The 21,888-nt window shown below is 43.9% G+C and overlaps 1 protein-coding gene across 1 annotated transcript; it reads right to left on the bottom strand.

Annotated features, from left to right (window-relative positions):
• Positions 1-899: 899 nt before the first annotated feature.
• On the bottom strand, positions 900-17,555 carry MMP23B (matrix metallopeptidase 23B). Its single transcript, XM_054647773.2, has 9 exons — positions 17,274-17,555; positions 15,350-15,684; positions 11,448-11,557; positions 8,820-8,959; positions 7,651-7,818; positions 5,742-5,906; positions 4,466-4,576; positions 2,936-3,062; positions 900-1,809 (listed from the first exon to the last, which is right to left on the bottom strand). Exons 2-9 carry the CDS (start codon positions 15,518-15,520, stop codon positions 1,635-1,637), a joined length of 1,167 nt encoding a protein of 388 aa, XP_054503748.2. The 5' UTR covers positions 15,521-15,684; positions 17,274-17,555; the 3' UTR covers positions 900-1,634.
• Between the last annotated feature and the right edge of the window lie 4,333 nt (positions 17,556-21,888).

Raw genomic sequence — 21,888 nt, forward strand, 5'->3', positions numbered from 1 at the left:
AAGCCTGACCTCAGTGCATGGTTTGGCCATGACGTGGAGCTGCTCCTTCCCAGCTTCCCTGCCCTGGCTCCTCTCCAGCTGCAAGGGCACAGCATGGGCACTGCATGGGGCACTGCATGGGCACTGCATGGAGCATTGCATGGAGCATTGCATGGGGCATTGCATGGGCACTGCATGGGGCATTGCATGGGCACTGCATGGGGCACTGCATGGGCACTGAGGCACTGCATGGGCATTGCATGGGGCATTGCATGGGCACTGCATGGGGCATTGCATGGAGCATTGCATGGGGCATTGCATGGGCACTGCATGGGGCATTGCATGGGCACTGCATGGGGCACTGCATGGGCACTGAGGCACTGCATGGGCATTGCATGGGGCATTGCATGGGCACTGCATGGGGCATTGCATGGAGCATTGCATGGGGCATTGCATGGGCACTGCATGGGGCATTGCATGGAGCATTGCATGGGGCATTGCATGGGCACTGCAAGGGGCACTGAGGCATTGCATGGGGCATTGCATGGGGCTCTGTCCCCTCCTCCTGAGGGAGGAAATCACCCCAGGCCCATGGGGCTCCAGGCTCAGAGCCCTCAAGGACCAAACTGGGCAGCTCAGAGCCCTTCATTACCAAACTGGGCAGTGCAGAGCCCTCAAGAACCAAACTGAGCAATGCAGACTCTGAATTACCAAACAGAGCAGTGCAGACCCCTCAAGAACCAAACTCTGAGCAATGCAGACCCTTAATTACCAAACTGGGCAGTGCTGCCCCCTCAAGGACCAAAACCTGAGCAGCTCAGACCCCTTAATTACCAAACTGAGCAATGAAGACTCTTAATTACCAAACTGGGCAGTGCAGATGCCTCAAGGACCAAACTGAGCACCTCAAACCCCTTAATTACCAAACTGGGCAGTGCTGCCCCCTCAAGGACCAAACTCTGAGCACCTCAGACCCCTTAATTACCAAACTGGGCAGTGCAGACCCTTAATTACCAAACTGAGCAATGCAGACCCTTAATTACCAAACTGGGCAGTGCTGTCCCCTCAAGGACCAAACTGAGCAGCTCAAACCCCTCAAGGACCAAACTCTTGAGCCAGAAATGGCTCTTGGGGTAAGAGGAAAACCCTCAAACCACAGGAACCCACCTGGGGGAAGAGCTGCTCTGTGGGCCCTTGAACTGAAGGTGTTGGAAGGAGGAGCAAAGCAGGGTTTGTGTGACCCTCATCCTCCTGAGCAGTGAAAGAAAAGTGATATTAAGGCTTAGCAGTGTCATTTGTTCTGTACAAATGGCAGGAGAACACTCAGAGTGTTCAATTTGTCCTTTTCCTGCCATCCACTGTCCCAGGGGCTGGGCAGAGTCTGCTCCTGGTTTGCAGCAGTTCACACAGCTCCACCTGACGCTTTTCTTACAAAAAAAAACGTTTTTAATTCTCTGTACAGCAAATAGTTGATAAATTCTTTATCATTCGAAGGAATCTGGAGGAGTTTGACATTCCAGTGACCAGTCCCAGAGGCTGCTTAGCCCAAGGTACCAAAGCAGCTGCTGAAGAATTCAGTTGCACTATTGGAGATTAAATCTAAAATGCCAAAAAACCAGCTGGAAACAGGAGCAGGAGCTGAATCCAGGGCTGGCTCAGTGCTTCAGTCTGATTCTCCAGGAATAAGTAGTCAGGATTCTTTCTTTTTTCTTCACTATGCAAGTGTAAGTTCCTTCATTGATGGCGTTTGCAATGATGCTCATGTGGTCTTCATTTAGGGATAAATAACCTGGGTAGGAATATTCCAGAAGTTCCTTATCTTTATACCAGCTGGCAGAAGAAAAAGAATGGAAGTGAAATAGGAATATTAGTTATTTCTACTAATAGAAATATTATTATTTATTTCTACTAATATTAGTTATTTCTACTAATAGAAATATTATTATTTATTTCTACTAATATTAGTTATTTCTACTCATAAATGTTGCTGAATAAGTGTAGAGCAGAGTCTTTAGCAAAACACAGTTGAGTTTTACTCTTTATTTCAGGTGGATAATCAGGACATAATCATGAGTGATTCTGGAGTTTGAATCTCTGAAAGTTGATGGGAATTTGGGTCCTCGTGGATTTGAGCCAACCTAAATTTTAGATCCATCCAGAACCTGTTCATACTTCAGTAACAACCAACTAATTAAAACCTGAAAGGGTAAACTTCAATTTTACAGGTTTTTCAGAATATAAAGAATATAAATATTAATATTTTAAAAAAATAGAAAATTGTAGAAATATTAAAATACTAAAAATAAAATTATAAAAATATAAATACGTATAAAATATATAAAATATGTACTATATAATTATTATGGCTATATCTATTTCTATTACTATACATTTATTGTTATTATATTTATAGATATTTATTATACTACATATTATATATATATAACATTTTAATAACTTTTGCAGAATTTAAAGAATATAAATATTCAAGCCAGGGAATTCAGTTTTATATTATAATATATAGTATATATAGACATAATTATTATGTCTATATCTATTTCTATTACTATACATTTATTGGTATTATATTTATAGATATTTATTATACTATATATTATATAATTATATAATTATATATATTATATATATACATATATATATATATATACACACACACACACATATATATATATATAACATTTTAATAACTATTTTGCAGAATTTAAAGAATATAAATATTCAAGCCAGGGAATTCAGTTTGATAGTAGGAAATAGCTTTGTGTTATATATAAAATATATATATTTATATAAAGAAATAAATATATATATTTTGGATTTTATCCTCCTTGAGCTCCAGATTATAAACTCCATTCTTCTTCACCCTTTTTTCTGATTTTTCCTCCTGGATTTTTTGGCACCTGCAGTTTCCTAGGGCCTGGATGAGGACAGCACTTACTGGACTTTGCCTTTTTTGTGGATGATTTTCTGCCCGCAGCGGAAGGTGACGTTCCTGCCCTCAGACACTGTCTTGGTTTTGGTCCTTGGAGGGGGCAGAGTGGGGGGCACCGTTGGAAATGGGAATTCTGTGCAGGGAGAGGAGGAAATGGCAGCAGTGAAGGAGCTTTATCCCCCCAAAACCCTTTCAGAAAATCACAATTTAAGGAGCTTTAAAAGCATAAATTGAAAAGCGCCTCCTCTTCCTGAGCGGTTCTTGGGTGGACAGAGAACACGACTGATGTGCAAAGATAAAAATTTTGTGGTGTAATAAAAATCATCTGGTCCCTTGCACAGCTGTGGAAGAGGATGTGAACAGTCCAGTGTATGGAATATCTGGGAATATCTGGGTTTGTAATGATCCAATTGCACCTTTCATTAATGTGGCCCCAAAAAACCCCAAAACCCCCTGTGCTGAAGATGCAGTGGTTATCCAGGACATCCTAAGGAATATTTTTTATTCCATTTTTTTATTCCTTTTTTTATTCCAGCATTTTTTATCTGAACTCAATTTATCTGCCACAGCTGCAGCAACTTGCCCTGCATTAGTTCCTTACCTGGACCCATGAGCTGGGGCTGGAGAAGGTGATTAACACCCTGTACTAATCACCTTTCTGTCCTGTGCTGTGCTGGGGCTGTTTCTGTCCTGTTTCTGCCCCATCCCTGCAGCCCCTCTCTCTCTGCCTTGCTATCCCTGCCTCAGCTGAAGAGAGGAATTAAATTCCAGAGAGGAATTTCATGTTCCACTCCAGAAATGCTGGATTATTCCTCATTCCAGGCCTGGATCTGCACTCAGATGTACAAAACTCCATCCCTGTTGTGTTGTGCTGCTTGGAGCTGGATCCTTTGTGTCACTGATCCCTGGTACGAAATGAAGATTTTGCCTGTCCCAGCCCCACTTTCACCTCCTCCCTTTGCACTTTTCCCTCTTCCCTGTGCATTTTACCCCCTCCCTGTGCATTTTACCCCCTCCCTGTGCATTTTACCTCCTCCCTGTGCACTTTTCACTCTCCCCTTTGCACTTTTCCCTCTTCCCTGTGCACTTTTACCCCCTCCCTTTGCACTTTTACCTCCTACCTGTCACTTTAACCCCCTCCCTGTGCATTTTTCCCTCTCCCTGTGCACTTTTCCCTCCTCCCTTTGCACTTTTCCCTCTTCCCTGTGCACTTTTATCCCCTCTCTGTGCACTTTGCACTTTTACCCCCTCTCTGTGCATTTTACCTCCTCCCTTTGCACTTTTCCCTCTTCCTGTGCATTTTCCCCCCTCCCTGTGCATTTTTCCCTCTCCCTGTGCATTTTCCCCCGTCCCTTTGCACTTTTCCCTCCTCCCTGTGCATTTCCCCCCCTCCCTGTGTATTTTCCCCCCCTCCCTGTGTATTTTCCCCCCTCCCTGTGCATTTTCCCCCCTCCCTGTGCATTTTCCCCCCTCCCTGTGCATTTTCCCCCCTCCCTGTGCATTTCCCCCTCCCCAGCCCCAGGGCAGCCCCGGTACCGTAGCAGAAGTCGCAGGTGGCCGGGCAGTGCTTCTTCATCAGCTTCCTGCGCTCCTCACAGAATCCCCTCCTCGCCCACGCCGGGCACATGAACACCCTGTCCTTGCAGCCTGGAGAGGAGCAGAGGAGCTGTCAGGGAGGCTGAACAATCAGCTGGAGGTGAAACGTCAGAAGGGACCAGGAGGAGCTGGGATGGGGAGGGCTCCAAAGCAGGAGTGACACCACAATCCACAGAGAAAAGCAAGGCAGAGCGATTCCCCATGAGAGGAAAGGTGGGTTTGTCTTCCCAAACCAGCTGCTGGTGGATAAAAAACCAGCTCTGGGGGATAAAAGAAACAATGGGAGGGATTCCGCTCATTGATGAATGGAAAGAGATATTTGCTTTTAGAAATAAACTTTAGGTTTGCTGATAAATGAAATTAGACGTTGAGAGATGAAAGAAACAATTCTAAATTCTATAAGAATTAAAAATGAAAAGGGAGGGTTATACATTAGAGGGAAATCTTTGGGATCAGGAAGTCTGAACCTCTCAAGTACCTCAGAAATGGGGAAAAACCCCTAAATTCCATAAGAATTAAAAATTAAAGGGAGGGTCAAACATTAAAGGGAATCTTTGGTATCAGGTGTATCAGGAAGTCTGTACCTCTCAAGTACCTCAGAAATGGGGAAAGAGAGAAGGGAAATGTGGCTGGAAATTGGGATAAAAAGGAGGCTGCATCCTCCAAAAATTTTAGAGATCCCAGGGGATGCCCCATGGCCTCTCCCTTTATTGGAATAAAGTACAAGGGCTCCTCTGTCTCCTTTTTGGACATAAACCTCTGCTGTTTGTGGCTTAATTTTCCTAACACCAAGAATATTCCTGAGATTCACATTCTCTGAACCTCAGAGAAAGGAAAAACAATTGTTAGCATTTGCTGTGCCCGTGTTTGTGCCAAAGCAGAATGCAGTGTGGAGATTGTTCACCCACAGTGATGGAGTTTTGTTCCTTGGCCTGTCAGGACCAGGTCTGTGTGTGTGTGTGTGTGGGGACTGTTGGGTGACAGCCACAAGATTCTGGGCAGTTGAGTGCTTGGCAGATTGAGTTTAGATGTAATGTAATATAATATAGAATAATAAAATTATTCATTAATCAGCCTTCTGATAGCAATGGAATCCTCCCCACCATTTCAATACCCACGATACAGGAGCCCGGGCTGGGATGCGACACCACCACTGCTCCACAGCACCCAGCTGGCACCTGAGGCAAAAAGGGCAGGGATGGAGGGGGTGTCTCACCGTAGAGCCTGTGGATCCCCCACACCTCATCCTGGGAAATGCTCTTCCTGCCCGTCAGGGTGGCGTTGATGTGCATGAGCGCGCTGGGGTTCAGCGAGTGCATGAGGCCCAGGGCGTGTCCGATCTCGTGGGCAGCCACGTGCACCAGGTCCGTCAGCCACACCCCTGGGGAGAGGAAACCACCTGGGACTGGGCTGCACTGCAGCTTTGGCAGCAGCTCTGCCTGCTCTGGAACCAGAGGAAGGCTTGGATGCCTCGGCTTTAGCTTTCTATTGTTCAGGTTCTGTACTGATGCCTCACTCAGGTTTTGGATTTTCTGTTTTCCAGATTCTGTGCTGATGCCTCAGGTTTTGGATTTTCTGGTTTTCAGGTTCTGAGCTGCTTTAGTGTGTGGGTCTGGGTTTTACATTATAGGATGGTGAGCTCTGTGCACAGAGCAGGGAGACAAAACAATTCCTTCTTTAGATATAACTTAGAGATATAACTTTATATATTTATATAAAGTTTATATATTGTATAAATATATAAAGATATAATATATCTTTATATATTTATATATATAATATATATAAATATATATATCTATATATAATATTATATAATATAGATATATAATATATTATAATAATATATAACAATATAATATTATTATATATAATAATATTATATATATAATAATATTATAATATTATATTTCATATATATATATATATATATATATATATATATATAATATAAAGATTTATATATTGGGCCCAGAGGTTGGACCCAAAAACTGAGCAGTGACTCCCCACAATGATGGCACTGATGAACAACCTGTGCTCAAATTGATGCCTCAGGTTTTGGCTTTGCTATTTTCCAGATTCTGTGCTGATGCCTCAGGTTTTAGATTTTCTATTTTTCTCATTCTGTGCTGATGCCTCAGGTTTTAGATTTTCTGTTTTTCAGGTTCTGAGCTGCTTTAGTTTGTGGGTCTGGGTTCACATTATGGGATGCTGAGCTCTGTACACAGAGCAGGGAGACAAAACAATTCCTGCTCCAGCTGGGGACCAAGGACAAATGATCCAAATCTCAGCCCAGGAGCACAAACCCCGTGGGCTGGAGAGAGAAAAACAAGCAGAGTGGGACTTCATAAGCTGAATATTATGAATTATGAATGAATTATGAATAATTGGACAATTAACTCCAATATGCAAATGGAGCAGAACTTGTAAAAGTGACAGACCCCACGAGCGGTCGAGCATTTTGGGACCATTTTGGTTCATCTTGGGTGTAGCCCTGGCCAGGCCCAAGGTGGATCCATTGAGGCCTTTTAATAAATCCCTGCTTTATTCTTTAACTCTGTCCAGCCCCTGTTCCAGCTCAGCCTTCCCAAGGCATCAATTTCAGCACCAGAATGGGCAACACTGCCCCAGGTTCAGCTCCTCTGTGTCTCCTTGGGCCCAAATCCAGGCAATGATTTCCATGTGGTTCCAATTCCCAGAGCAGTGCCAGGCTCCAGGAGAGCTGCTCTGGGCAGCAATGTTTGACCCACTGACCCTCCTCAGCTTCCTGCTCTCTGCTCCCACAGCCCTGAGCTGCAGAAACGGGCTTGGGAAGATTCCAGGCTGAAAGAGGCTCTTGTTTGACCTCCCCAGCCTGGAGTCCAGCTCGAGCCTCTTGGCAGCACCCAGCACATGGATTTTAACTGATGGATGAGGCTGAACTATCCAATAATTTCACTAATTCCAATCATTTCAGCGAGAGATGGAATTTCCACCACTCAGCTGGGGCTCAGGGCAGAGGAACAACAACTTCCAACCCCACACACAATAAAACCCCAACTATTCCTTATTGTCACTTTCCCAGCTCAGCCAAATCCCAGGCTAAAACCCAAACCCCAGCTATTCCACGCTCTCCCTGTGCTCACCTTTCTTCCAGCTGAACCTGGTGTTGCCCAGGATCCAATACTCGTGGTCATCAAAGTGGATTTCCCCATGGGGAGGGAAGAAGGCGTGGGCCAGTTCCCCCGTGGTGCCATCGAAGCAGTGGTGGGTCAGGGACTCCAGGCAGTCCGTGTGGTTGATGGAGTAGAAACCTGTGGGGAAAAGCAGCAGCCTGAGGGTTTTCTGTGCCTCTGGGGGTCAGGGGAGACAGGGAAATTCTCAAAAAGTTCTCAAAACACTTCATCCACTTCTTGGACGTAGCACTGTAGCACTCACCACCTTAAAACTGACCTTAAAGACTGACAATCCCATCTGAGTACATCAATTAAAAAAAAATAAAAATTAGTGCTCCCAAAAAATTAGTCAAAAAAACAATTGCAGAAAAATCACAGCAAACCAACAACCAATCCCTAAAATTCCCCACCAAAAAATCTGTCATCCACAGAAATGTCATCAAAAATGTCATCCACAAAAAACCTCCATGTTCTCATGTCCATGAGAAAATGTGGATTCTTGTTCTGTGGCTTTCCCCACCTGTACATTCTTATTCTCCCATGGCTTTCCCCACCTGTAGATTCTTACTCTCATTCTCCTGTGGCTTTCCTCACCTGTGGATTCTTATTCTTTATTCTTATTCTTATTCTCATTCTTATTCTCATTCATTCTTATTCTTATTCTCCTGTGGCTTTCCCAGCAGCAGAATTTGAGAGCTCATTCTTGGCAAATGCCTGAAGCTTCTTATTCTTTATTCTTATTCTCATTCTTTCTTATTCTTATTCTCATTCTCATTCTTATTCTTATTCTTATTCTCATTCTTATTCTTATTCTCATTCTTTCTTATTCTTATTCTCATTCTCATTCTTATTCTCATTCTCCTGTGGCTTTCCCAGCAGCAGAATCTGAGGGTTCATTCTTGGCAAATGCCTGAAGCTTCACAAGAGGTGTTAACTGTGACATTAATATTTCCTTGAGCAGACAAAATCACTTTTTCTTTGCCTGGCTAAAGGCAAAGGACACCCCAAAACCTATGCAAGAGCTCACTCAGCTCAGGAGGGCTCTCCTGCCTCCCAACCCCTGCGTTAGAGCCTGGAATTGCTGGAATGACCCCACCCTCAGCTCCCTGGCCCCGGGCAGGGCCCAGGGGGGCACTCACCGATTTTGAGGTCGCTGGGCAGGTGCCGGGGCACCTCCCTGAAGCTGAACGGGGACACCTCGCTCCACATGCGGAACGCGGCCGCCAGCCCCCGGCGCGTGGCCCTGGGGCTCAGGAGGTTCCTGGGGAAGGACAGGATCCTGCAGGACACACGGACACACACCCGGGGCTTTACCAGGGTGCAATGGTGCATCGGGCCCCATGCTCTCAGAATTTATATTATATTATATTGTATTGTATTGTATTGTATTGTATTGTATAACAGGGACACACAGACACACACCCGGGGCTTTACCAGGGGCAGGGAGGAGCGGTGCACCGGGCCCCATGCTCTCAGAATATATATTATATGATATGATATGATATGATATGATATGATATGATATGATATGATATGATATTATATTATATTATATTATATTATATTATATTATATTATATTATATTATATTATATTATATTATATTATATTATATTATATTGTATAACAGGGACACACAGACACACCCGGGGCTTTACCAGGGTGCAGTGGTGCATCGGGCCCCATGCTCTCAGAATATATATTATATTATATTATATTGTATTGTATTGTATTACATTATATTATATTATATTATATAACAGGGACACACAGACACACACCCGGGGCTTTACCAGGGTGCAATGGTGCATCGGGCCCCATGCTCTCAGAATATATATTATATTATATTATATTATATTATATTATATTATATTATATTATATTATATTATATTATATTATATTATATTATATTATATTATATTATATTATATTATATTATATTATATTATATTATATTATATTATATTATATTATATTATATTATATTATATTATATTATATTATATCGTATCATATTATATCATATTATATCATATTATATCACATTATATCACATTATATTATTTTATATTTATATTATACAGCAGGGACACACAGCACACCTGGGGTGTTTATCAGGTGCCCCATGGTGGCAGGGAGGAATGATGAATCTGACTCCATGTTCTCCTGTGACTTTCCCCACCTGTGAATTCTCATTCTCTGTGGTTTTCCCCACCTGCTGCTGACCCCACAGGACCCCAGCAGCAGATTCTTACAAAAACCACAGGACCAAGACCCAAAGCCACTGGACAGAGCAGGAGAATATCCCAGGATGGTTTCAGACAGAGCAGGAGAATCCAGGCCCCAGGATGATTTTAGATAGAGCAGGAGAATGTCCCAGGATGATTTCAGATGGAGCAGGAGAAGGCCCCAGGATGATTTTAGATAGAGCAGGAGAAGGTCCCAGGATGATTTCAAACAGAGCAGGAGAATATCCCAGGATGGTTTCAGACAGAGCAGGAGAAGGCCCCAGGATGGTTTCAGAGCACGAGAAGGCCTCAGGATGGTTTCAGAGCACGAGAAGGCCTCAGGATGGTTTCAGACAGAGCAGGAGAAGGTCCCAGGATGGTTTCAGAGCACGAGAAGGCCCCAGGATGGTTTCAGAGCAGGAGAAGGCCCCAGGATGGTTTCAGAGCAGGAGAAGGCCCCAGGATGGTTTCAGACAGAGCAGGAGAAGGCCCCAGGATGGTTTCAGAGCAGGAGAAGGCCCCAGGATGGTTTCAGACAGAGCAGGAGAAGGCCCCAGGATGGTTTCAGACAGAGCAGGAGAAGGCCCCAGGATGGTTTCAGACAGAGCAGGAGAAGGCCCCAGGATGGTTTCAGACAGAGCAGGAGAAGGCCCCAGGATGGTTTCAGAGCAGGAGAAGGCCCCAGGATGGTTTCAGAGCAGGAGAAGGCCCCAGGATGGTTTCAGAGCAGGAGAAGGCCCCAGGATGGTTTCAGAGCAGGAGAAGGCCCCAGGATGGTTTCAGAGCAGGAGAAGGCCTCAGGATGGTTTCAGATAGAGCAGGAGAAGGCCCCAGGATGGTTTCAGAGCAGGAGAAGGTCCCAGGATGGTTTCAGACAGAGCAGGAGAAGGCCCCAGGATGGTTTCAGAGCAGGAGAAGGCCCCAGGATGGTTTCAGACAGAGCAGGAGAAGGCCCCAGGATGGTTTCAGAGCAGGAGAAGGTCCCAGGATGGTTTCAGAGCAGGAGAAGGCCCCAGGATGGTTTCAGACAGAGCAGGAGAAGGCCCCAGGATGGTTTCAGACAGAGCAGGAGAAGGCCCCAGGATGGTTTCAGAGCAGGAGAAGGCCCCAGGATGGTTTCAGAGCAGGAGAAGGCCCCAGGATGGTTTCAGAGCAGGAGAAGGCCTCAGGATGGTTTCAGAGCAGGAGAAGGCCCCAGGATGGTTTCAGAGCAGGAGAAGGCCCCAGGATGGTTTCAGATAGAGCAGGAGAAGGCCCCAGGATGGTTTCAGACAGAGCAGGAGAAGGCCCCAGGATGGTTTGAGAGCAGGAGAAGGCCCCAGGATGGTTTCAGACAGAGCAGGAGAAGGCCCCAGGATGGTTTCAGACAGAGCAGGAGAAGGCCCCAGGATGGTTTCAGAGCAGGAGAAGGCCCCAGGATGGTTTCAGAGCAGGAGAAGGCCCCAGGATGGTTTCAGACAGAGCAGGAGAAGGCCCCAGGATGGTTTCAGAGCAGGAGAAGGCCCCAGGATGGTTTCGGGGCTGTCCCAGGCCTTACTTGTAGGTGAGGTTGAAGTGGTCCCACCGGAGGTGCCCGGGGGTCAGGGTGTAGCGCCGGCTGCGCTGGGCAGGGGCCGGGCTGGGCACAGCTGGGCCTGGCACATCTTCCTTAAAGACAAAACAGGAGCTGGGAGACGCTCCAGGACACCCAGGACAGGCCATGCCTTAAGATTTAGCCTTTATATTTAATTTATTTAGCCTGTATTTCTCAAATGCTGCACTGCATGACTCTACATTTCATGATAAAGTGTTAGCCAGTGTTTTCACATTTTGTCAGACACAACAATTCCTCCAGGCCTGAGATCCAAGGACACCCCACAGCTTCAGGCTGTGAAAAGTATAAATAAAATTAAATTTCAGGGGGAGAACTGGGGTAAATGACTTCATTACCTGAAGCTGTAATTGGAGGGTTAACCCCTGATATGTAAATGGACCAAATTTTAATTGTGGGAAAAACCTGTGACCATCACCCACCCTGGGCTGGAAACCCAGAGGTTTCTGAAAACTCTCAGAGGTTTTTCACTGCCCAAGGGGCACCTCTTGAAGGACTTGAATAAATCCCAATTTATTCTCTTAAAGCCTCTGTTCTGGGGGGCTTCAGAGGGCAGAATAAAAACCTCCATGGAGCAGAACCTGGGGCTGGGAGAAGCTCTGGCTCTACCTGAGGGGTATCCAAGGGATGAGACCAGCCCTGCATCACCCCAAAACATTCCAAAACATCCCAAAACATCCCTGCATCACCCCAAAACATCCCAAACCAGCCCAAAACATCCCAAACCAGCCCAAAACATCCCAAACCAGCTCTGCATCATCCCAAAACATCCCAGATCAGCCCAAACCAGCCCTGCATCATCCCAAAACATCCCAGATCAGCCCAAACCATCCCAAGACTTCCCAAACCAGCCCAAACCAGCTCTGCATCATCCCAAAACATCCCTGCATCATCCCAAAACAGCCCAAACCAGCCCAAAACATCCCAAACCAGCCCAAAACATCCCAAACCAGCCCAAACCAGCCCAAAACATCCCAGATCAGCCCTGCATCACCCCAAAACATCCCAGACCAGCCCAAACCAGCCCAAAACATCCCAAACCAGCCCTGCATCATCCCAAACCAGCCCTGCATCATCCCAAAACATCCCAAAACAGCCCTGCATCATTTCAAAACATCCCAAACCAGCCCAAAACATCCCAAAACAGCCCAAACCAGCCCAAAACATCCCAAAACAGCCCTGCATCATCCCAAAACATCCCAAAACAGCCCTGCATCATTTCAAAACATCCCAAACCAGCCCAAAACATCCCAAACCAGCCCAAACCAGCCCAAAACATCCCAAACCAGCCCTGCATCATCCCAAACCAGCCCTGCATCACCCCAAAACATCCCAAAACATCCCAAACCAGCCCAAAACATCCCAAACCATCCCCAACCATCCCCTCTCCTTCTTGGAGAGCAGGAATGAGCCTTCAGGAGGCTCCTGGCCACAGCAAGTGCTGCAGCTCTGCCTGGAAAGTTCTCATTTCCTCCATCACTGCCCAGCTGTAAATCTGAGAAATGACTGAAACAGGGAACTCTTTGTGCAGGGAGCTCTTTCAGAGAGCTCTGAAGTGCCCTCAAAGCCAAGAGAAGCCCTGGAAAGCCTGGAGTGCCTTTAAAGCATGGAACAGCCCAAGGGCTCCTGGAATTGTGTGTGACACGCCTGGCTCCAGCTGGAAAAGCCTTTTAGAACCTGGAGGGAAATGAATGGGACCCAACGTGGGGTTCTGGGAAGTTTTCCAGCTCTGTCTCCCCTTTTTTGGGGCTAAAACGTTGAAAATTGGGCTCCAGAGGCACCAAGGCAGTGGCCAAACCACATCCCTGGTGTCACCTGGGCCTGAAGAGCACAGGAACTTTCCATGGCTTGAAAGGCTGGAAAACTTCTCCTGCCCATGGCTGACAGCCCCATTTCCCTCTCTTCTGACCACATCTCAGCATTTTTCTCTCCTCCAAGGAGAAATTTCAGATTTTCCTGCAGCTGAGACCAGCAGCAGCTTTGTGAGGACAGTTCTTTTGTGAAAGTATTATATATTTTATATATATATTCTATACATCAATATATTAATATATAACTATTCTACATTTTATATTTAATATTTTAGATTTATATTACATATATTATAGATTGCATATTATATATTTTATATATTATAGATCATACATTATCGATTATATACTATATACATTATATATAATGTAATAGGTAATATATATTCTATTACATATATTATACATATAATAGATAATATGTAATATGGATTATCTATTATATATATTTTATAAAAGATATTCTATATTATAATATCGAATATAGAATATATTGTACTATATTTATATAATCTATAATATACATTATATAAAAACATTATATAAAAACATTATATATAAACATTATATATTATATATTATATATTATAGATTATATATTATAGATTATATATTATAGATTATAGATTATAGATGATATATTATATATTGATGCGTTATATTTTATATTTAATGAAAATAATTAAATTCCAGCACAGGGGGAACCCTGAGCTCTCCCAGCTCCCTGGGCACCAGCAGAGAACAATTCCAGCCAGGAAGATCCTGCTGGCTCCTCCTGCTGCAGGGAAAACTGCAGCCCCAGGGGAGAAAAATGACTTTATTTTCTATAACTACTGAGAATAAAAGCTTCAAGCCATTAGGGCTGAACAAACAAAGGGAAAAAATTAAAATAATGTGTGACTTCTGCTTGAAATCCAAAGCAGAGCATCAATCACTGCTGGATCAAAGGAGCTGCAGGGCTGAGCCCAACCCTCCTGCCCGGGCTCTGCTCTCTTTAAATTAAAACACCAGACATTAAAACATTTATCTGTTTGTACACTTATCTATTTAGATCTGTTTGTCCACAGACCTATTGAGATCTATTTATTAGTTTAATTAGACATTTAGACATTTATCTAGTTAGATCTTTATCTACTTTGATCTATTTGTCTCTATATCCAGATCTATTTATCTATTTAGATTAGACAGTCAGACATTTATCTGTTTAGATACTTATCTAGGTTTGTTTAGATCTATTTGTCTATAGATCTATTGAGATCTATTTATTTATTTATTAGATTAGATATTTAGACATTCATCTAGTTAGATCTTTATCTGCTTAGATCTATTTGTCTCTATATCGAGATCTATTTATCTATTTAGATTAGATAGTCATTTATCTGTTTAGATACTTATCTAGGTTTGTTTAGATCTATTTGTCTATAGATCTATCGAGATCTATTTATCTATTGAGATTAGATATTTAGACATTTATCTATTAAGATATTTATCTATTTACATCTATTTTGAGATCTATTCAGCTCTGTTTAGATCTATTTGTCTATAGATCTATCGAGATCTATTTATCTATTTAGATCATTATCTATTTAGATCTATTTGTACCTATTGAAGTCTGTTTACATCTATTTGTCTATAGATCTATTGAGATCTATTTATCTATTGAGATCTATTTGTACCTATTGAAGTCTATTTAGATCTATTTGTCTATAGATCTATTGAGATCTATTTATCTATTAAGATATTTATCTATTAAGATCTATTTTGAGATCTATTAAGATCTATTTTGAGATCTATTCAGTTCTGTTTAGATCTATTTGTCTATAGATCTATTTAGATATATTTATCTATAGAGCTATTAGACACATTTATCCATTTAGATTAGATGTTTATCTATTTAGACATTTAGACATTTAGGTTCCAGCCTCTATCCAGAGCACACCTGCACCTCTCTTGGACACCCCCCTCCCCTCCCGGGCATCTGAGGCTCAGATCCCTCCTCCTCCTCCTCCTCCTCCTCCTCCTCCTCCTGCTCCTCACCTGAATTTCCTGAACTGCAGCTCCGGCTGGAAATTCCACAGCTCCCAGCAAAGCCAGCACAGGGACCAGACACAAAAACCCCAGCGAGGTCCTGCAGCCCCTGCTCCTCTTCTGCTCCAGGCCCAGGGAGCTTCTCCTCCTGCCTGCAGGGAGCTGCTCGGCCCGGGCCATCTCCTTCTCCAGGGCTTTCTGGAGGATTTGGGTTTTTTTTTTTTGGGACAGGCACTCAAGACATTCCCTGCACTGAAAGCATCTGTGATCCTTGAGCTCGCATTTGTGAGCAGCCCCGCAGCTGCTGCCAGAGCTGTGCACAACCAGAGGAGTTTCAAAAAGCCCTAAAAAAAAAGAAAAAAAAAGAAAAAAGAAAAAGATTTTTCTAAAAGGAAAAAAAAAAAAAAAAAAAAAAAGCAGACTTTACATTAAGCCTCTTTGCAATGTGCCAAAGATTCTCTCAGGCTCTGCCAAGTGGGATCGTGTTACTGCAGCTGAAATTTGGGCTGGCCCAGGAGCAGCAGCAAAGTGAAACAAGCTGGGGTTGGACGTGAACTCTTCTCTTTAACTCTGTGAGCAACACAGGGCAAATCTGCAGTTGTCAGCTTCGTGGAATGAGAAAAAAACCTCAAATAAAACCGGGGGAGAGGGCAGCAAGAGGAATCCAGAGGAATCAGCCCCTTGGAATGTGTCACTGGGGATGCTCCACGTCATTTGTCACAGCTGCCCTGGGTGAAAAACGAGAGCAGGCTGGGCTCTCTCTGCTGGGAAACTGCTCGGGGAGATGAGAAACTCCCACAGAAATAAACAGCAGCCCCTCGTGCAGGAAACCTGGCTGGGAGCTGCAGTTTCTGCTGGGCTTGGGTTAATTCTGGTGTCACGCTGGGTTCGGGTCCCAAAGAGGCTTGGAGGGTTTGCCTGGGAGGTTCTTTGAGGCATCTCCAAATCCATTCAGGGCTTTTAGGAAAAGCTCACTCAGAAATTCTCTGGTTTTCAGAGAGAGTTGAAAAAGCTCACTGAGAAATTTCAAGGTTTTCAGAAAGAGTTGAAAAATCTCACTCAGAAATTCTCAGGTTTTCAGAGAGAGTTGAAAAAGCTCACTCAGAAATCCTCAGGTTTTCAGAGACAGCTGCACTTTTCTGTCTCATCCTGAGGTGGGGTGAACTCAGCCCCAGTTCTGCCCTCTCAGAGGAAAAGGAATTCTGCAGGAATTCTCCCCAGTTCCACCAGTGAATGCCAGGGAGGGGGAAGGTCATGTAAAAATCCCTTGGGGGCATCTGAGGCACTCGAAGGGTTTCAGAAAAGCCCTGTAATTTTAATAATGAAAAAGGCTTGAATTGGAATTTTTTCCACCCTAGTTCATAATCAAGCCTGCAATGTTTTATTAGTTTCATATATTTTCAGTCTCAAACTGGCCTGGAGCTGTCAAACAGCTCAGGAGAAATAAGGCCAGGGAGTCTGGGTGTGCAATTCCATGAACATTTTCAATTCTTACCAAGACAAACCACCACAAAAATCCAAAAACCACCAAGAAATCCAACAGGAAAAGGGCAGAGAAGTGCAGCAGTGGCTCAGACCCCAGGAAAAGGACAGGATAAGGAGGGGCAGGCAAGGAAAGAAGGGACAGAATTACAGAGGGGAGGAAGAGCAGAATCCCAGGGTCCCGAGCTCTCCCTCCTGTGGAATTGGCTGCCCTCAGCTGCTTTCCAGGGACGGCTCCTCCTTCCCCAGCAGCGCTGCCTGTGCATGGCTCTGCACAAATCCTGCATTTGGAGCTCCACAGGTGCACATTCAGCCCTGTTGGTGGCTTGAGCTGCAATCACAGCCAAGGGGGAAACTCAACTGAGCCCTGCCTGAGTTCTCGGTTTCTTTTAGAGCCTGCAGAGAACAGGAAAATGCTGATGGAGAGGGGAATCTTGAAGGAAAAACTTGCCTTGAAATGGGGCTCCAGACCTCCAGCCAAGAGCTCTTCTCCAGCAAGGCAGCACTGGCTTGAAAGAAAAATATTGTTATCAACCCCAGAGCTGGAAGAACATTGAGTTTCAGTCCCAGCTTCAAGGGCCTCTCCCAGAGCCAGGAGGACTCAGCAGAGCTGGAGGGAGATTTCAGTTCATGCACTGCACACCCTGGAGCAGCCCAGGCCAGTTTAATCCTGACCTGGGGCAGTTTAATCCTGACCCAGGGCAGTTTAATCCCAATTTAGGGCAGTTTAATCCTGACCTAGGCCAGTTTAATCCTGACCCGGGGCAGTTTAATCCCAATTTAGGGCAGTTTAATCCTGACCCGGGGCAGTTTAATCCCAATTTAGGGCAGTTTAATCCTGACCTGGGGCAGTTTAATCCTGACCCAGGGCAGTTTAATCCTGACCCGGGGCAGTTTAATCCAAATTTAGGGCAGTTTAATCCTGACCCGGGGCAGTTTAATCCAAATTTAGGGCAGTTTAATCCTGACCTGGGGCAGTTTAATCCAAATTTAGGGCAGTTTAATCCTGACCCGGGGCAGTTTAATCCCAATTTAGGGCAGTTTAATCCTGACCTAGGGCAGGGCTTTATCCTGCACCTTGGACAGGCAGGATTAAACTGGGTCTATAAACCAGCACTGAGCAGGTGAGATTTGCCCAAGGTCCATGTGGAATCTGGCAGGACCTGAAACCCTCCAGGAACCCCCTCAGTGCCTCGTTTTTGTGGCACTCGCTCATTTTTGTGCAGAGCCCAAATTTTAAGCAGAGACTGGGGGCTCACACAAGCAGAGCCTGAAGGGAGCAAGAATTCCCTTCATAAAGTAAAAGTTTGTGTGGAATCCATCTCAGCACAGCTGAGTGAGCACACAGAGCTTCAGCAAAGTGCATTTTTAGGACCTCAGTGTTCCTGAATGCTTCTCCATGCAGCCACCGAGGGCCAGCAGAGCCAAGGAAAGTTCTGTGACTTTTCCATGAGTCACAGGCGGTTCTGAATGGGAAGAGGCCGTGCTGCACATGATCTGTTCTATCCTGTGCTGCCTGAATGGGAACCTGGGCCTGCAGAGCTGATTCAAAACCTCTGGGACGTGCCAGGATCCTGCCAGGTTATCCTGGGGGGACCAGAAGGGTGAGCAGGAAAGCACTCAGCTCTCTCTGCCCACTGTGCCCATCCACAGGGAAATTCAGCACATCCAACCCCACCAAACCCTGGCTGCAGGGAGCTTGCAGAATTATTCCAGTTCAAGCCAAATATTTGCTGAGAAACCAGCTGAGCACTGAGGCCAAGACAAACCTCAGCTTTTAGGGCAATGAGAGTCAGCTGAGGAGAGGATCCAGGACTGCTGAGGGAGCCTCAGGAAAGCCTTGCTGAGCCCTGCTGGTGAAACCCCTGCTCCTCTGGAGCCACCAGGGCACAGAACCCTGGGGGCCCTGCTGGGGATGCTCCCACACCTCCCCAGGCTCAGCTGCAGAGGCCCTGGGGTGCAGATATTTGGGTTGGAGATGTCAGACCCCAGGAGATTCCTCTGGCTGCCCTGGAGAGCTCCAGCCCCTGCCCAGGGGCTCAGAGACCCTGGCACAGATACCAACACCCCTGTGCTTTGATTGAGCCCTTGGAAAAACACAATCACCAACCTTTATATGGAGAATTGCAAGTCAAGAAGGTTTAAGTAGAATAATAGTTTGTCATGGGGTGGAAAATAGATTTTTGAGGTTTTTAGAATGGGGGCGCTCAGGGTCCCAAGATGGAAGATCTGCAAGCCACGGAAGTTTAAGTAGAATGAGAGTGAATTTATCACAGGGTGAAAAAATCGATTTTTGGGGTTTTTAGAATGGGGGTTCAGGGGGCAAGATGGAGGAATCTGGGCATGTCCAGCCTTTCTCCTTCTTCTTCTTGGCCTCCATCTTCTGGGTGATGGTGGCACTTTTGGGTTGGTTTAGAGTAGAAGCTCAGTGTCTAACACAGGTGATGGGTATTGGGAAGGAATTGTAAATATTGTACACAAAGTTTTTAGTATAAAGAGATAACACCAGAGTGCCTCAACCCGACCTCTGGGTCCATGGCACAGGAATCAGGAAAATTTCCCTCAAAAACCCCTTAGAGATTTCACCCTTCAGCTCCCAACTCCACGTGGAAGCCTCTCTCCCACTCTCACAGATTAAAAAAACCCAAAATCTATCGAAACTGCAACAAACTCAAGTGAATATCTGGATAAATGTTATCTCTAGAAGTCGAGAAGTGGTGAAACAACTTTCTGAATAAACCACAGGGTTATAAATAATCAATATTCCCATAATCACCACACACTCCGCACAACTTGGGGGGACAAGAAAATAAAACCAACAAGCCCAGCTTGGGGGGAAAAGAAAATAAATGAACAACTCAACATTCCTGCAGGGTTCCTGTGGGAATGGCACTGAAAAATGGGATTTTTTCTGTGGGTTATGGGCTAAAAAAAGGGTTTTGTGTGCTGGATGCTCCCCAGGGAGGGGAGGACAGGAATGTTTGGGGCCTAATAAAGAGAATTTTGCCGTTTTTTACCCTGCAGCCCCTCGTGATCAGCATCTGCTGATGTTCCTAGAAAAATCCATGCTCTGATGAGTAACAAATGAGCTGAAAGCAGCTCCAGCTGGCACAGCAAGAGGAATATTTTGCTCCACTGTCAGTCTGAGCTGCTGCTCACAGAAATGCTGGCCCAGGCAGGACCTGAGAGCAGAAATTTGGGGTGGAATCAGGGAAAAATGTTTCCCAAAACACAGATAACAAAGTGAATCCACAGTAAACTAAGAACTGCTCCCCTGGGTGGGGATTTTTTTTTGTTGCTCTCTGGTGGGATGTATTAATAATTATAAATTATAAATATTAATAATATATTGTTATAGTACATGTTATATTATACTATAAATACATTATACATATAATATATTATTATATTATATTATATTATTATATTATATTATATTATATTAATGTATTTTATATATTATAATATTATATATAATATTATAATGAATCATTAATTAATACTATTAATTAAGATAAATTATAAAGATTAATTATTGTTGATGTATTATAATGTAATATAATTTTAATATAATTTATACAGTACAAACGAATTTAATAATATATATTATATATATTACATATATTTATAATATATAGAATTATATTTAATTATAATTATATATTATACTATAATTATAATAAAATATAATCGAAATAATATTATTAATTTAGTATTAATAATTCATTTGTGGGTGGAAAAGTCCTCTTGGAACAGCACAGATTAGTGGGACCATAAAGGACCAAAAACCAGCAAAAAATCCAAAACCCAACCAGAAATCAAAAAAAACCCAGCAAGAAATCAAAAAACAGCAGGAAATCCAAAAAGCAGCAAAAAATCCAAAACCCAACAAGAAATCCAACAGTAAAAAGGTCGAAAAGGGCAAAAAAAGGATGAAGTTGGCTCAGATTTGTATTTTTGAGCACTTTTGTTTACTCCAGCAAAGATTTTGGGGAAATTTCTGGATTATTCCAAAGGGATTCCCATCAGTTTGGATTTCTAGGAGATCCTGAGAAACTTTTTACACCAAAGGTGATTCTGAAATTCAGCTTTAGCTTGTTTGGGTGTTAAGTAGGAGCCACACAAATAATTTAGGGGTTAAATCTGACCCATTTTCACCGATTTAAAAAAAAATCTATTGAAACTGCAACAAACTCAAGTGAATATTTGGATAAACGTTATCTCTAGAAGTCAAGAACTGCTGAATTAACTTTCTGAATAAACCACAGGGTTATAAATAATCAACATTCCCACAACCACCACACACTCTACACAGTTTCCACATTTCTTTAGAAGATTTTCCACCTCTTTGCTAACAGACAAAGGGAGTAGAGGAACACTGGAGATTTTGTTTTGTTTTGTTTAAATATTGCTTCCAATATGTAACAAACAGGAGGTTTGGGCACCCAGACAAACAGCCACACTTCCACCAAAATTCACTTTACAGGATGACTGAGTGGGGGATGATTCTTCACTCAGCTGGAAAACAATACAGCTACTGTTTGTACATTCATTTTTTAATGCTCAGGAAAATATATATTTTTATTTTATTAAGTTTTGCTGCAAAACAAAGAAACAAAAATGAAATCCCTTTTTATTTTGTTTTTCCCCCTCCTCCCCCTCATATCTTAATTATTACTATTTATTTTCTTTACACTTTGATTGGAGTATTGAACACCTGCCTTTGGCATTATGGATAGAAAGCTCAGGAGTCTCTGAACACACGGCTCTGCCAAAAAAAAATAAAATAAAATATGGAAGAAGAAGAAGAAGAAGAAGAGTGTCACTTAGAGGTCAGAAATATTTGTTGTAACAGATTTTCTCCAATCAATCAGTGTTCACTACTTTTTCTCTAAGGCACACACTCTGTCTGTAGGACTCCTGAGCCCAGCTGTGCCCAGGGTGCAGAGGGGGCTCCTGGGGACATCCCCTCCCTGTCCCTGTCCCTGTCCCTGACACCTCTGCTGGTGCCAGGGACCCCTCGGGAGCTGGGAGCACTCCTGGGTGCTTCTGTAACATTCCAGGGC

The sequence above is a fragment of the Agelaius phoeniceus genome, chromosome 24 (genome assembly GCF_051311805.1).
Source record: "Agelaius phoeniceus isolate bAgePho1 chromosome 24, bAgePho1.hap1, whole genome shotgun sequence".
Taxonomy (NCBI): Eukaryota; Metazoa; Chordata; class Aves; order Passeriformes; family Icteridae; genus Agelaius; species Agelaius phoeniceus.